At 35.0% G+C, this 12,847-nt stretch overlaps 2 protein-coding genes and 1 long non-coding RNA gene across 4 annotated transcripts in view; all 3 read right to left on the bottom strand.

Annotated features, from left to right (window-relative positions):
• Positions 1 to 500: 500 nt before the first annotated feature.
• The window catches only part of LOC144959592 (uncharacterized), a 15,205-nt gene continuing 2,858 nt past the window's right edge, over positions 501 to 12,847 (bottom strand). The window contains exons 5-9 of the mRNA XM_078892213.1: positions 12,816 to 12,847; positions 12,417 to 12,561; positions 11,967 to 12,102; positions 1,239 to 1,333; positions 501 to 951 (exon numbers count right to left, since the gene is read on the bottom strand). The exon at positions 12,816 to 12,847 is cut by the window's right edge and continues 423 nt beyond it. Coding sequence (XP_078748339.1) covers positions 733 to 951; positions 1,239 to 1,333; positions 11,967 to 12,102; positions 12,417 to 12,561; positions 12,816 to 12,847 — 627 coding nt within the window. The 3' untranslated portion in view covers positions 501 to 732. The remainder of the gene's footprint in view (positions 952 to 1,238; positions 1,334 to 11,966; positions 12,103 to 12,416; positions 12,562 to 12,815) is intronic.
• LOC144959851 (uncharacterized) lies at positions 2,030 to 3,750 on the bottom strand. 2 transcript variants are annotated; one of them, XM_078892648.1, is made up of 4 exons: positions 3,556 to 3,750; positions 3,178 to 3,240; positions 2,787 to 2,936; positions 2,030 to 2,517 (listed from the first exon to the last, which is right to left on the bottom strand). In XM_078892648.1, the coding sequence occupies exons 3-4, from the start codon at positions 2,829 to 2,831 to the stop codon at positions 2,173 to 2,175; spliced, it is 390 nt and encodes a 129-aa protein (XP_078748774.1). In that variant the 5' UTR covers positions 2,832 to 2,936; positions 3,178 to 3,240; positions 3,556 to 3,750; the 3' UTR covers positions 2,030 to 2,172. The 2 variants fall into 2 exon arrangements, with proteins under 2 accessions (XP_078748774.1, XP_078748773.1); XM_078892647.1 differs by lacking the exon at positions 3,556 to 3,750 and having other exon boundaries at positions 3,105 to 3,240.
• Positions 5,118 to 6,047, bottom strand: LOC144959853 (uncharacterized). The gene is made up of 2 exons (XR_013642696.1): positions 5,829 to 6,047; positions 5,118 to 5,555 (listed from the first exon to the last, which is right to left on the bottom strand). It is a non-coding gene; the product is annotated as an uncharacterized LOC144959853 (long non-coding RNA).

Below are 12,847 nucleotides of genomic sequence, written 5' to 3'. Positions count from 1 at the left end.
ACTTACGCCTTTTAAGGCCTTGTCTTCTCTGATGTAATTATTGGGGCACGTCTCCGGGTTTATTGCAGACAAAGTCTTTGTGAAATATAGCACACTTTTATCTGTTTAATTAAAAAGAATAAACATAGATATTTGAATCATTGAAAGCCGTGTGATTATTAGTTTTTATGAAAGAAATGTTTACTCCATTACCGCCCCAAAGCTCTCACTATGACATTATTTTTTCCGAGAAAAGACCAGAAAAATGTAAGAAAGGGAGGTGCAGCATGTTCATAATTAGTATTGCATACATACCGGGAACTACAGGTGACGACGTTGAGGACTCTACAGAAGGCAAAGACTGGACGTCGGTAACGATGGGTGGCTCAAAATATACTCTTAACGTGCTGGGCTCGTCCAATCTTAACTCTTCACTTTGCAAGCATTGTACTGGAATAAAAAAATATAGATGAACTGAACATTTCATATGAAACTTTTTTTTAGACATCCTTTATAAAGCGTTTACCACCCCGCCAATTTACAAAGAATTACAATTAGTATACCATTTGTTTGGAATTTCAACAAAATAAATGAACTTAACTTCAATTTAAATTTTCCAGCAACATATAAATATATATGAGCTGTTTGACGAAACTTTCTTCCACGGCCGAATATATGTTCCCAGGGAGTGAGATCCAGTTCAACGTTGGTTTGTTGTCATAATAAAAGAAAAGGAATGGACTGTATAGGCCTTTAGAAAATAAGGTCTTTGTCCTCAGGCCATGCTCGCATTTTATCTGTTAAAGTTTTATCTTTAATCTTGGCAAAGGTACTGTGAAACTCTGGGAAGGCTGTCCTGAGTGATCTTATTAGACATGGATCCACAGTCGTCTTCCTTCTATAGGCTTCTAAATAATGGAAGGCCATCTGAAGTTCGTCCTTAGTAAATTTATTCCTGGCCGTCACATATATCTGGGGGAAAATAAGAAAGAAAAGAAAAAGAAAATGTATTTGTACCAGCCGAGAATTAATCTACATGAGTGGGGAGTGGGAGGGGAGGTATTTTGTTACTCCGATGTAACTTGAGAATTAGATAAATCTCTTTACATCTCCTTAGAGAGACCCCCCTCCCCCAAACAACCACCACCCCCCCCCCCCCGAACTTTCCAAATTATCTCCCAGTAGAAGCCGATCCTTTACTCGGTAATTTTTGTATTATGTAGACAAAGGAAACAAAGCCAAACTCATAATTTACTTACGCCTTTTAAGACCTTGTCTTCTCTGATGCAATTATTGGGGCACTTCTCCGGGTTTATTGCAGACAAAGTCTTTGTGAAATATAGCACACTTGTATCTGTTTAATTTAAAAGAATAAACATAGATATTTGAATAATTTAAAGCCGTGTGATTATTAGTTTTTATTAAAGAAATGTTTAATCCTTTACCGCCAAAAACCTCACACTATGACATTATTTTTTCCGAGAAAAGACCAGAAAAATGTAAGAAAGACAAATGCATAGCCTTTTTTCTAAGACACAACTGTAGTAGTCAAAGTGTTGATAAAAACATGTAAAGGGAATTAATCCTTGGTATTTGTACACCCTATGTTATATTCTTGAGTTGCATCCCTTGAACAACACAATGGTTACCGGTTGGTTTGTCAGTTCATTACATCAACTATGCGCCGAGCGAGAATCGTACCCAGGACCTTATTATTATATTATTATTATTATTATTATTATTATTATTATTATTATTATTATTATTATTATTATTATTATTATTATTATTGTTACTATTATTATTATTATTATTATTATTATTATTATTATTATATATTATTATTATTATTATTATTATTATTATTATTATTATTATTATTATTATTATTATTATTATGATAATTATTATAATAATAATAATAATAATAATAATAATAATAATAATAATAATAATAATAATAATAATAATAATAATAATAATAATAATAATAATAATAATAATAATAATAATAATAATAATAATAATAGTATCACACTGTTACCTTTCAATGTGGGCTTTTAGGGTAGGTGTGAAATAGATTCCCGCTGGACCATATGTCTTCATGGTTTTGTGCTGGTTTACTTCTGCTCGATACAGATCATGATTTTGGTCAGCCTCGCGAGCCGCCTTAAACTCATCAACAGACAAGTTTCACAAGGCTCCAAGACGGGACATGCTGCCTATAGCGAGAACAGTCATTAATGTGTCTCGAACTCTGGAGGTGTCAGCCCATGTGGAATCGTCCGTCAGGCTTTTCAACAAGTCTTTTGTTGTGTGGTCTGTGCTGAGGTATTTGTCCTCAGGCCATGCTCGCATTTTATCTGTTAAAGTTTTATCTTTAATCTTGGCAAAGGTTCTATGAAACTCTGGGAAGGCTGTCTTGAGTGATCTTATAAGACTTGGATCCACCGTCGTCTTCCTTCTATAGGCTCCTAAATAATGGAAGGCCATCTGAGGTTCGTCTATAGTAAATTTATTCCTGGCCGTCACAGATATCTTGGGGAAATTAAGAAAGAAAAGAAAAAGAATATGTATTTGTACTAGCCGAGAATAAATTTACATGAGTGGGGAATGGGAGGGGAGGTATTTTGTTACCGTGAAGTAACTTGAGAATTAGATAAATCTCTTTACATTTCTTTATAGAGACACCACCCCCCCCCCCCCCGTACTTTCCAAATTATCTCCCAGTGGAAGCCGATCCTTTACTAGGTAATTTTTATATTAGGTAGACTAAGGAAACATAACCAAACTCATAAATTACTTACGCCTTTTAAGACCTTGTCTTCTCTGATGTAATTATTGGGGTACATCTCCGGGTTTATTGCAGACAAAGTCGGTCACGATGGGTGGCTCAAAATATGCTCTTGACGTGCTTGGCTCGTCCAATCTTAACTCTTCACTTTGCAAGCATTGTACTGGAATAAAAAGATATAGATGAACTTCAGTACATATTTCATATGAACCTTTTTTTTTTTTAGACAGCCTTTATAAAGCGTTTACCACCCCGCCCCCCGCCCCCCGCCCCCCCCCCCCACCTCTACTTCTTCCTCACCATCGCCCCAACATTTTTAACATCACTGTACCTGCTCCAATGGCTCGCAATCCTTTATATATAGTTTTGTCGTGAGTTTTGGCCGCATACGACTCCCTGTGTACCTGCAAACTGTGATGCATCGCTTCGGATATTGCCGACTGAACTTCTTCAGGTGATTCCCTTTGCTGAAACGAGAATAGAAAAAAAAACACACATAAAAGAAAAAATAAAAAGAATAAGTAGCTATTTGTGTGTTCGACTTTGTGTTGGTTTCTTTTGCTTTTTTTTTTTTTTTTTGTTGTTGTTTTATTTTTCGTGGGTTTTTTTTAGGGGGGGGGTGGGATGTTGTTGTTTGTTTTTTTCCATGTCTTTTCTTTTTTTTAACCGTCTACTCGGGATTCTGATTAAGAAAGAAAAATAATACATAAATAAGGATAGAACAGATAGAAACAATTATATGCTAGACATATTAACAACGCTTTCAAGCATTGAATACTTACTGCAAAGGCCACGCTTTTTCTCATTTCAGTGGCCGAGATTTTGGTGAGGCGTCTAAAAATGATTCCAGCATGGCTTGATGTCAGCTGACGGCCGGACGACGTGCAAAACACCTATTTGGATTGCACTGGTCTTTTATCTAAATACCTGAAATAATTTTTTTAAAACACAAACCAAAAAAAAAAAATATTAAAGAATCAATAATCCCATGAGTTGGCAAATTCTATTGACGATTATCCTCAAGTATTAACATTATATAAATAATAATAGTAATGATAAAATAATAATAATAGTAGGCATCCTTCCGTCTCGAGAGACGATGGTTTGCGCCCTGTATGACTTTAGTCTCATCAGTCTTGTTGAGAGCAACGACGGGTGTGACTCAGCAGACCAATCCTTGCATGGCAGTCTCTACCGCAGTTGTTGCACACATAGTTTGACTGTGCGTTTGGTATTTGGATCTGCTGCCTCTCTTTCCTCCTTGCTCTCCTCTCCTTAAACTTCGTCTTTCTCCTCTCCTCACCTCTCTTCACTCCCTCCATCACCGCATATCTCCAGCCGCTGCGGTCGTCAGCAAGCGACTCCCAGGTGTTTGAGTCGATGCCTGTCAATTTCATGTCTCGTTTGCAGACATCATAGAAGCGCAGAGCTGGACGGCCAGTTGGTCGCCGTCCAGAAGCTAGTTCACCGTACATGATGTCTTTGGGTATGCGTCCATTGTCCATCCTGTGTACGTGACCAAGCCATCGCAAACGTCGCTGGCAGAGCATGAGATGCATACTGAGGGAGTTAGCTCTTTCTAGCACTGCATTGTTAGTGAGTCTGTCCTGCCACCTGATGCCGAGAATTCGTCGTAGACAGCGAATGTGGAAGTTTTCCAGGCGGTTCTCCTGTCTGGCATATGTTGTCCAGGATTCACTGCCATACAGTAGGCTACTGAGTACACATGCCTGGTATACTCTGAGTTTGGTGTTCAAAGTGAGTTGGTTGTTGGTCCACACTCTCTTGCTCAGTTGTGCCATGACAGCGGCAGCTTTGGCGATGCGCTTATCTAATTCTGCATCAAGTGAGAGGTTGCTGGTGATGGTTGTGCCCAGGTATGTGAAGTGATCAGTGACTTCTAGCTCCTCGTTGTCAATGTAAATTGCTGGTATAGAGGGGACATCCTGACACATTACATTTGTTTTCTTGATGCTGATCGTCAGCCCGAATTCCCTGCATGCGTGGGAAAACCTGTCCATCAGCCGCTGAAGGTCTTCCTAATAATAATAATAATAATAATAATAATAATAATAATAATAATAATAATAATAATAATAATAATAATAATAATAATAATAATAATAATAATGATAATGATAATAATAATAATAATAATAATAATAATAATAATAATAATAATAATAATAATAATAATAAATAATAATAATAATAATAATAATAATAATAATAATAATAATAATAATAATAATAATAATAATAATAATAATAATAGTATCACACTCTTACCTTTCAATGTGGGCTTTTAATGTAGGTGTAAAATAGATGCCCGCTGGAACATATGTCTTCATGGTTGTGACCTGGTTTACTTCTGCTCGATACAGATCTGGATTTTGGTCAGCCTCGCGAGCCGCCTTAAACTTATCAACAGACAAGTTTCACAAGGCTCCAAGACGGGACATGCTGCCTATAGCGAGAACAGTCATTAATGTGTCCCGAACTCTGGAAGGTCAGCCCATGTGGAATCGTCCGTCAGTTTTTTCAACAAGTCTTTTGTTGGGAGTTCTGTGCTGAGGTCTTTGTCCTCAGGCCATGCTCGCATTTTATCTGTTAAAGTTTTATCTTTAATCTTGGCAAAGGTTCTGTGAAACTCTGGGAAGGCTGTCTTGAGCGATCTTATAAGACTTGGATCCACCGTCGTCTTCCTTCTATAGGCTCCTAAATAATGGAAGGCCATCTGAGGTTCGTCTATAGTAAATTTATTCCTGGCCGTCACATATATCTGGGGGGGGGGGGGGAATAAGAAAGAAAAGAAAAAGAATATGTATTTGTACTAGCCGAGAATAAATTTACATGAGTGGGGAATGGGAGGGGAGGTATTTTGTTACTGTGAAGTAACTTAAGAATTAGATAAATCTCTTTACATTTCTTTATAGAGACACCCCCCCCCCACCCGAACTTTCCAAATTATCTCCCAGTGGAAGCCGATCCTTTACTCGGTAATTTTCATATTAGGTAGACTAAGGAAACAAAACCAAACTTATAAATTACTTACGCCTTTTAAGACCTTGTCTTCTCTGATGTAATTACTGGGGTACTTCTCCGGGTTTATTGCAGACAAAGTCGGTCACGATGGGTGGCTCAAAATATGCTCTTGACGTGCTGCGCTCGTCCAATCTTAACTCTTCACTTTGCAAGCATTGTACTGGAATAAAAAGATATAGATGAACTTCAGTACATATTTCATATGAACCTTTTTTTTTAGACAGCCTTTATAAAGCGTTTACTACCCCGCCGATTTACAAAGAATTACAATTAGTATACCATTTGTTTGGAATTTCAGCAAAATAAATGAACTTAACTTCAATTTAAATTTTCCAGCAACATATAAATATATATGAGCTGTTTGACGAAACTTTCTTCCATAGCCGACTATATGTTCCCAGGGAGTGAGATGGAGTTCAACGTTGGTTTGTTGTCATTATAAAAGAAAAGGAATGGACTGTGGAGGCTTTTAGAAAATAAGGTATTTGTCCTCAGGCCATGCTCGCCTTTTATCTGTTAAAGTTTTATCTTTAATCTTGGCAAAGGTTCTGTGAAACTCTGGGAAGGCTGTCCTGAGTGATCTTATAAGACTTGGCCTTCAATTAATTAGGAGCCTATAGAAGGAAGACGACGGTGGATCTGAAGTTCGTCCTTAATAAATTTATTTCTGGCCGTCACATATCTCTGGGGGAAAATAAGAAAGAAAAGAAAAAGATAATGTATTTGTACTAGCCGAGAATTAATCTACATGAGTGGGGAGTGGGAGGGGAGGTATTTTGTTACTGTGAAGTAACTTAAGAAGTAGATAAATTTCTCTACATGTCTTTATAGAGACCCCCCCCCAAACCACCACCACACAACCACCCCCCCCCCCCCCCGAACTTTCTAAATTATCTCCCAGTAGAAGCCGATCCTTTACTCGGTAATTTTTGTGTTACGTAGACAAAGGAAACAAAGCCAAACTCATAATTTACTTACGCCTTTTAAGACCTTGTCTTCTCTGATGTAATTATTGGGGCACGTCTCCGGGTTTATTGCAGACAAAGTCTTTGTGAACTAGAGCACACTTGTATCTGTTTAATTAAAAAGAATAAACATAGATATTTGAATAATCTAAAGCCGTGTGATTATTAGCTTTTTTAAAAGAAATGTTTACTCATTTACCGTCCCACAGCTAACACTATGACATTATTTTTTTCCGAGAAATGACCAGAAAAATGTAAGAAAGACAGGTGCATAGCCTTTTTTCTAAGACACAACTGTAGTAGTCGAAGTGTTGATATAAACTTGTAAAGGGAATTAATCCTTGGTATTAATATGTTATATTCTCGAGTTGCATCCCTTGAACAACACAATGGTTACCTGTTGGTTTGTCAGTTCATTACATCAACTATGGGCCGAGCGAGAATCGTACCCAGGACGTTATTATTATTATTATTATTATTATTATTATATTATATTATTATATTATTATTATTATTATTATTATTATTATTATTATTATTATTATATTATTATTATTATTATTATTATTATTATTATTATTATATTATTATTATTATTATTATTATTATTATTATTATTATTATTATTATATATTATTATTATTATATATTATTATTATTATTATTATTATTGTTGTCATTATTATTATTATTATTATTATTATTATTATTATTATTATTATTATTAATTATTATTATTATTATTATTATTATTATTATTATTATTATTATTATTATTATTATTATTATTATTATTATTATAGCCAAAATATCCAGTAAACCTGCTCAAATACAAGATAAATGTAAGAAAGACCCTCGCCCCAACTTTTTTCACATCCCTGTACCTGTTCCATGGCTTGCAATCCTTTATATATAGTTTTGTCGTGAGTTTTGGCCGCATACGATTCTCTGTGTACCTGCAAACTGTGATGGATCGCTTCGGATATGGCCGAATGAACTTCTTCAGGTGATTCCCTCTGCTGAAACAAGAATAGAATCAAAAAAACACACATAAAAATCAAAAATAAACAGAATAAGTTTATCTGTGTTCTGCTCTGTGTTCTGCTTTGTGTTGGTTTCTTTTGCTTTTTTGTTTTGTTTTGTTTTTTGTTGTTTTATTTTTCGTGGGTTTTTTTAGGGGGGGGGGCTGGGATGTTGTTGTTTGTTTTTTCCTTTTCTTTTCTTTTTTTTTTTTAACCGTCTATTCGGGATTCTGATTAAGAAAGAAAAATAATACATAAATAAAGATAGAACAGATATAAACAATTATATGCTAGACATATTAACAACGCTTTCAAACATTGAATACTTACTGCAAAGGTCACGCTTTTTCTCATTTCAGTTGCCGAGATTTTGGTGAGGCGTCTAAAAATGATTCCAGCATGGCTTGATGTCAGCTGACGGCCAGACAAAGTGCAAAACACCCATTTGGATTGCACTGGTCTTTTATCTAAATACCTGAAATATTTTTTTTAAAACACAAACCAAAAAAAAAATATTAGAGAATCAATAATCCCATGAGTTGACAAATTCTATTGACGATTATCTTCACGTATTAACATTACATAAATAATAATAGTAATAATAATAATAATAATAATAATAATAATAATAATAATAATAATAATAATAATAATAATAATAATAATAATAATAATAATAATAATAATAATAATAATAGTATCACACTGTTACCTTTCAATGTGGGCTTTTAGGGTAGGTGTGAAATAAATGCCCGCTGGAACATATGTCTTCATGGTTTTGTGCTGGTTTACTTCTGCTCGATACAGATCATAATTTAGGTCAGTCTCGCGAGCCGCCTGAAACTCATCAACAGACAAGTTTCACAAGGCTCCAAGACGGGACATGCTGCCTATAGCGAGAACAGTCATTAATGTGTCCCGAACACTGGAGGTGTCAGCCCATGTGGAATCGTCCGTCAGGCTTTTCAACAAGTCTTTTGTTGGGAGGCCTGTGCTGAGGTCTTTGTCCTCAGGCCATGCTCGCATTTTATCTGTTAAAGTTTTATCTTTAATCTTGGCAAAGTTTCTGTGAAACTCTGGGAAGGCTGTGCTGAGTGATCTTATGAGACTTGGATCCACCGTCGTCTTCCTTCTACAGGCTCCTAAATAATGGAAGGCCATCTGAAGTTCGTCCTTAGTAAACTTTTTCCTGGCCGTCACATATATCTGGAGGAAAATAAGAAAGAAAAGAAAAAGAAAATGTATTTGCACTAGCCGAGAATTAATCTACATGAGCGGGGAATTGGAGGGGAGGTATTTTGTTACTGTGAAGTAACTTAAGAATTAGATAAATCTCTTTACATTTCTTTATAGAGACCCCCCCCCCCCCCCCCCCCCGAACTTTCAAAATTATCTCCCAGTAGAGCCGATCCTTTACTCGGTAATTTTTGTCTTATCTAGACTAAGGAAACAAAACCAAACTCATAAATTACTTACGCCTTTTAAGACCTTGTCTTCTCTGATGTAATTATTGATGAACTGAACATTTCATATGAACCATTTTTTTAGACATAGTTTATAAAGCGTTTACCACCCCGCCAATTTACAAAGAATTACAATTAGTATAACATCTGTTTGGAATATCAGCAAAATAAATTAACTTAACTTCAATTTAAATTTTCCAGCAATATATAAATATATATGAGCCGTTTGACGAAACTTTCTTCCACGGCCGACTATATGTTCCCAGGGAGTGAGATGCAGTTCAACGTTGGTTTGTTGTCATAATAAAAGAAAAGAAATGGACTGTATAGGCTATTCGAAAATAAGGTCTTTATCCTCAGGCCATGCTCGCATTTTATCTGATAAAGTTTTATCTTTAATCTTGGCAAAAGTTCTTTGAAACTCTGGGAAAGCTGTCCTGAGTGATCTTGTTAGACATGGATCCACCGTCGTCTTCCTTCTATAGGCTCCTAAATAATGGAAGGTCATCTGAAGTTCGTCTATAGTAAATTTATTCCTGGCCGTCACATATATCTGGGGGAAAATAAGAAAGAAAAGAAAAAGAAAATGTATTTGCACTAGCCGAGAATTAATCTACATGAGCGGGGAATGGGAGGGGAGGTATTTTGTTACTGTAAAGTAACTTAAGAATTAGATAAATCTCTTTACATTTCTTTATAGAGACACCCCCCCCCCCCCCGAACTTTCAAAATTATCTCCCAGTAGAAGCCGATCCTTTACTCGGTAATTTTTGTATTATCTAGACTAAGGAAAAAAAACCAAACTCATAAATTACTTACGCCTTTTAAGACCTTGTCTTCTCTGATGTAATTATTGATGAACTGAACATTTCATATGAACCATTTTTTAGACAGCCTTTATAAAGCGTTTACCACCCCGCCAATTTACAAAGAATTACAATTAGTATACCATCTGTTTGGAATATCAGCAAAATATATTAACTTAACTTCAATTTAAATTTTCCAGCAATATATAAATATATATGAGCTGTTTGACGAAACTTTCTTCCACGGCCGACTATATGTTCCCAGGGAGTGAGATGCAGTTCAACGTTGGTTTGTTGTCATAATAAAAGAAAAGAAATGGACTGTATAGGCTATTCGAAAATAAGGTCTTTATCCTCAGGCCATGCTCGCATTTTATCTGATAAAGTTTTTTCTTTAATCTTGGCAAAAGTTCTTTGAAACTCTGGGAAGGCTGTCCTGAGTGATCTTGTTAGACATGGATCCACCGTCGTCTTCCATCTATAGGCTCCTAAATAATGGAAGGCCATCTGAAGTTCGTCTATAGTAAATTTATTCCTGGCCGTCACATATATCTGGGGGAAAATAAGAAAGAAAAGAAAAAGAAAATGTATTTGTACCAGACGAGAATTAATCTACATGAGTGGGGAGTGGGAGGGGAGGTATTTTTTTAACTCTGATGTAACTTAAGAATTAGATAAATCTCTTTACATTTCTTTACAGAGACAACCCCCCCCCCCCCGCCGAACTTTCCAAATTATCTCCCAGTAGCAGCCGATCCTTTACTTCGTAATTTTTGTATTATGTAGACTAAGGAAACAAAACCAAACTCATAAATTACTTACGCCTTTTAAGACCTTGTCTTCTCTGATGTAATTATTGGGGCACTTCTCCGGGTTTATTGCAGACAAAGTCTTTGTGAAATATAGCACACTTGTATCTGTTTAATTAAAAAGAATAAACATAGATATTTGAATCATCTAAAGCCGTGTGATTATTAGTTTTTTTTAAAAAGAAATGTTTACTCCTTTACCGTCACACAGCTCACACTATGACATTATTTTTTCCGAGAAATGACCAGAAAAATGTAAGAAAGACAGGTGCATGACCTTTTTTCTAAGGCACAACTGTAGTAGTCGATGTGTTGATATAAACTTGTAAAGGGAATTAATCCTTGGTATGTGTACACCCTATGTTATATTCTCGAGTTGCATCCCTTGAACAATACAATGGTTACCGGTTGGTTTGTCAGTTCATTACATCAACTATGCGCCGAGCGAGAATCGTACCCAGGACCTTATTATTTTATTATTATTATTATTATTATTATTATTATTATTATTATTATTATTATTATTTTATTATTATTATTATTATTATTATTATTATTATTATTATTATTATTATTATTATTATTATTATTATTATTATTATTATTATTATTATCATTATTATTATTATTATTATTATTATTATTATTATTATTATTATTATTATTATTATTATTATTATTATTATTATTATTATTATTATATTATTATTATTATAGCCAAAATATCCAGTAAACCTGCTCAAAGACCAGAAAAATGTAAGAAAGACAGGTGCACCATGTTCATAATTAGTATTGCATACATACCGGGAATTACAGGTGACGACTGTGAGGACTCTACAGAAGGCGAAGCCTGGACGTCGGTCACAATGGGTGGCTCAAAATATGCTCTTGACGTGCTGGGCTCGTCCAATCTTAACTCTTCACTTTGCAAGCATTGTACTGGAATAAAAAAATATAGATGAACTGAACATTTCATATGAAACTTAGACAGCCTTTATAAAGCGTTTACCACCCCAACCCCCTACTCCCCCCCCCCCTCCTCCTCTTCCTCACCCTCGCCCAACTTTTTTCACATCACTGTACCTGCTCCAATGGCTTGCAATCCTTTATATATAGTTTTGTCGTGAGTTTTGGCCGCATACGATTCCCTGTGTACCTGCAAACTGTGATGCATCGCTTCGGATATGGCGGACTGAACTTCTTCAGGTGATTCCCTGTGCTGAAACACGAATAGAAAGAAAACACACAAAAAAAAAAATCAAAAATTAACAGAAAAAGTATTTGTGTGCTCGGCTTTGTGTTGGTTTCTTTTTCTTTGTTTTGTTTTGATTTTTGTTGTTTTATTTTTCGTGGGTTTTTTTTAGGGGGGGGGGGGTGTTGTTATTTGTTATTTTCCTTGTCTTTTCTTTGTTTTTAACCGTCTACTCGGGATTCTGATTAAGAAAGAAAAATAATACATAAATAAAGATAGAACAGATAGAAACAATTATATGCTAGACATATTAACAACGCTTTCAAACATTGAATACTTACTGCAAAGGCCACGCTTTTTCTCATTTCAGTGGCCGAGATTTTGGTGAGGCGTCTAAAAATGATTCCAGCATGGCTTGATGTCAGCTGACGGCCGGACGACGTGCAAAACACCCATTTGGATTGCACTGGTCTTTTATCTAAATACCTGAAATAATTGTTTTAAAACACAAACCAAAAAAAAAAAATAAATTAAAGAATCAATAATCCCATGAGTTGGCAAATTCTATTGACGATTATCTTCAAGTATTAACATTATATAAATAATAATAATTAATAGTAATAATAGTAATAATTATAATAATAATAATAATAATAATAATAATAATAATAATAATAATAATAATAATAATAATAATAATAATAATAATAATAATAATAATAATAGTATCACACTGTTACCTTTCAATGTGGGCTTTTAGGGTAGGTGTGAA

Source organism: Berghia stephanieae, chromosome 14, assembly GCF_034508935.2.
Source record: "Berghia stephanieae isolate SIO BIC M18660-M18661 chromosome 14, UCSD_Bste_1.3, whole genome shotgun sequence".
NCBI classification, from domain to species: Eukaryota; Metazoa; Mollusca; class Gastropoda; order Nudibranchia; family Aeolidiidae; genus Berghia; species Berghia stephanieae.
Note: the sequence above shows the minus strand (reverse complement) of the source record. Positions and strands in the feature narration are given on the sequence as shown.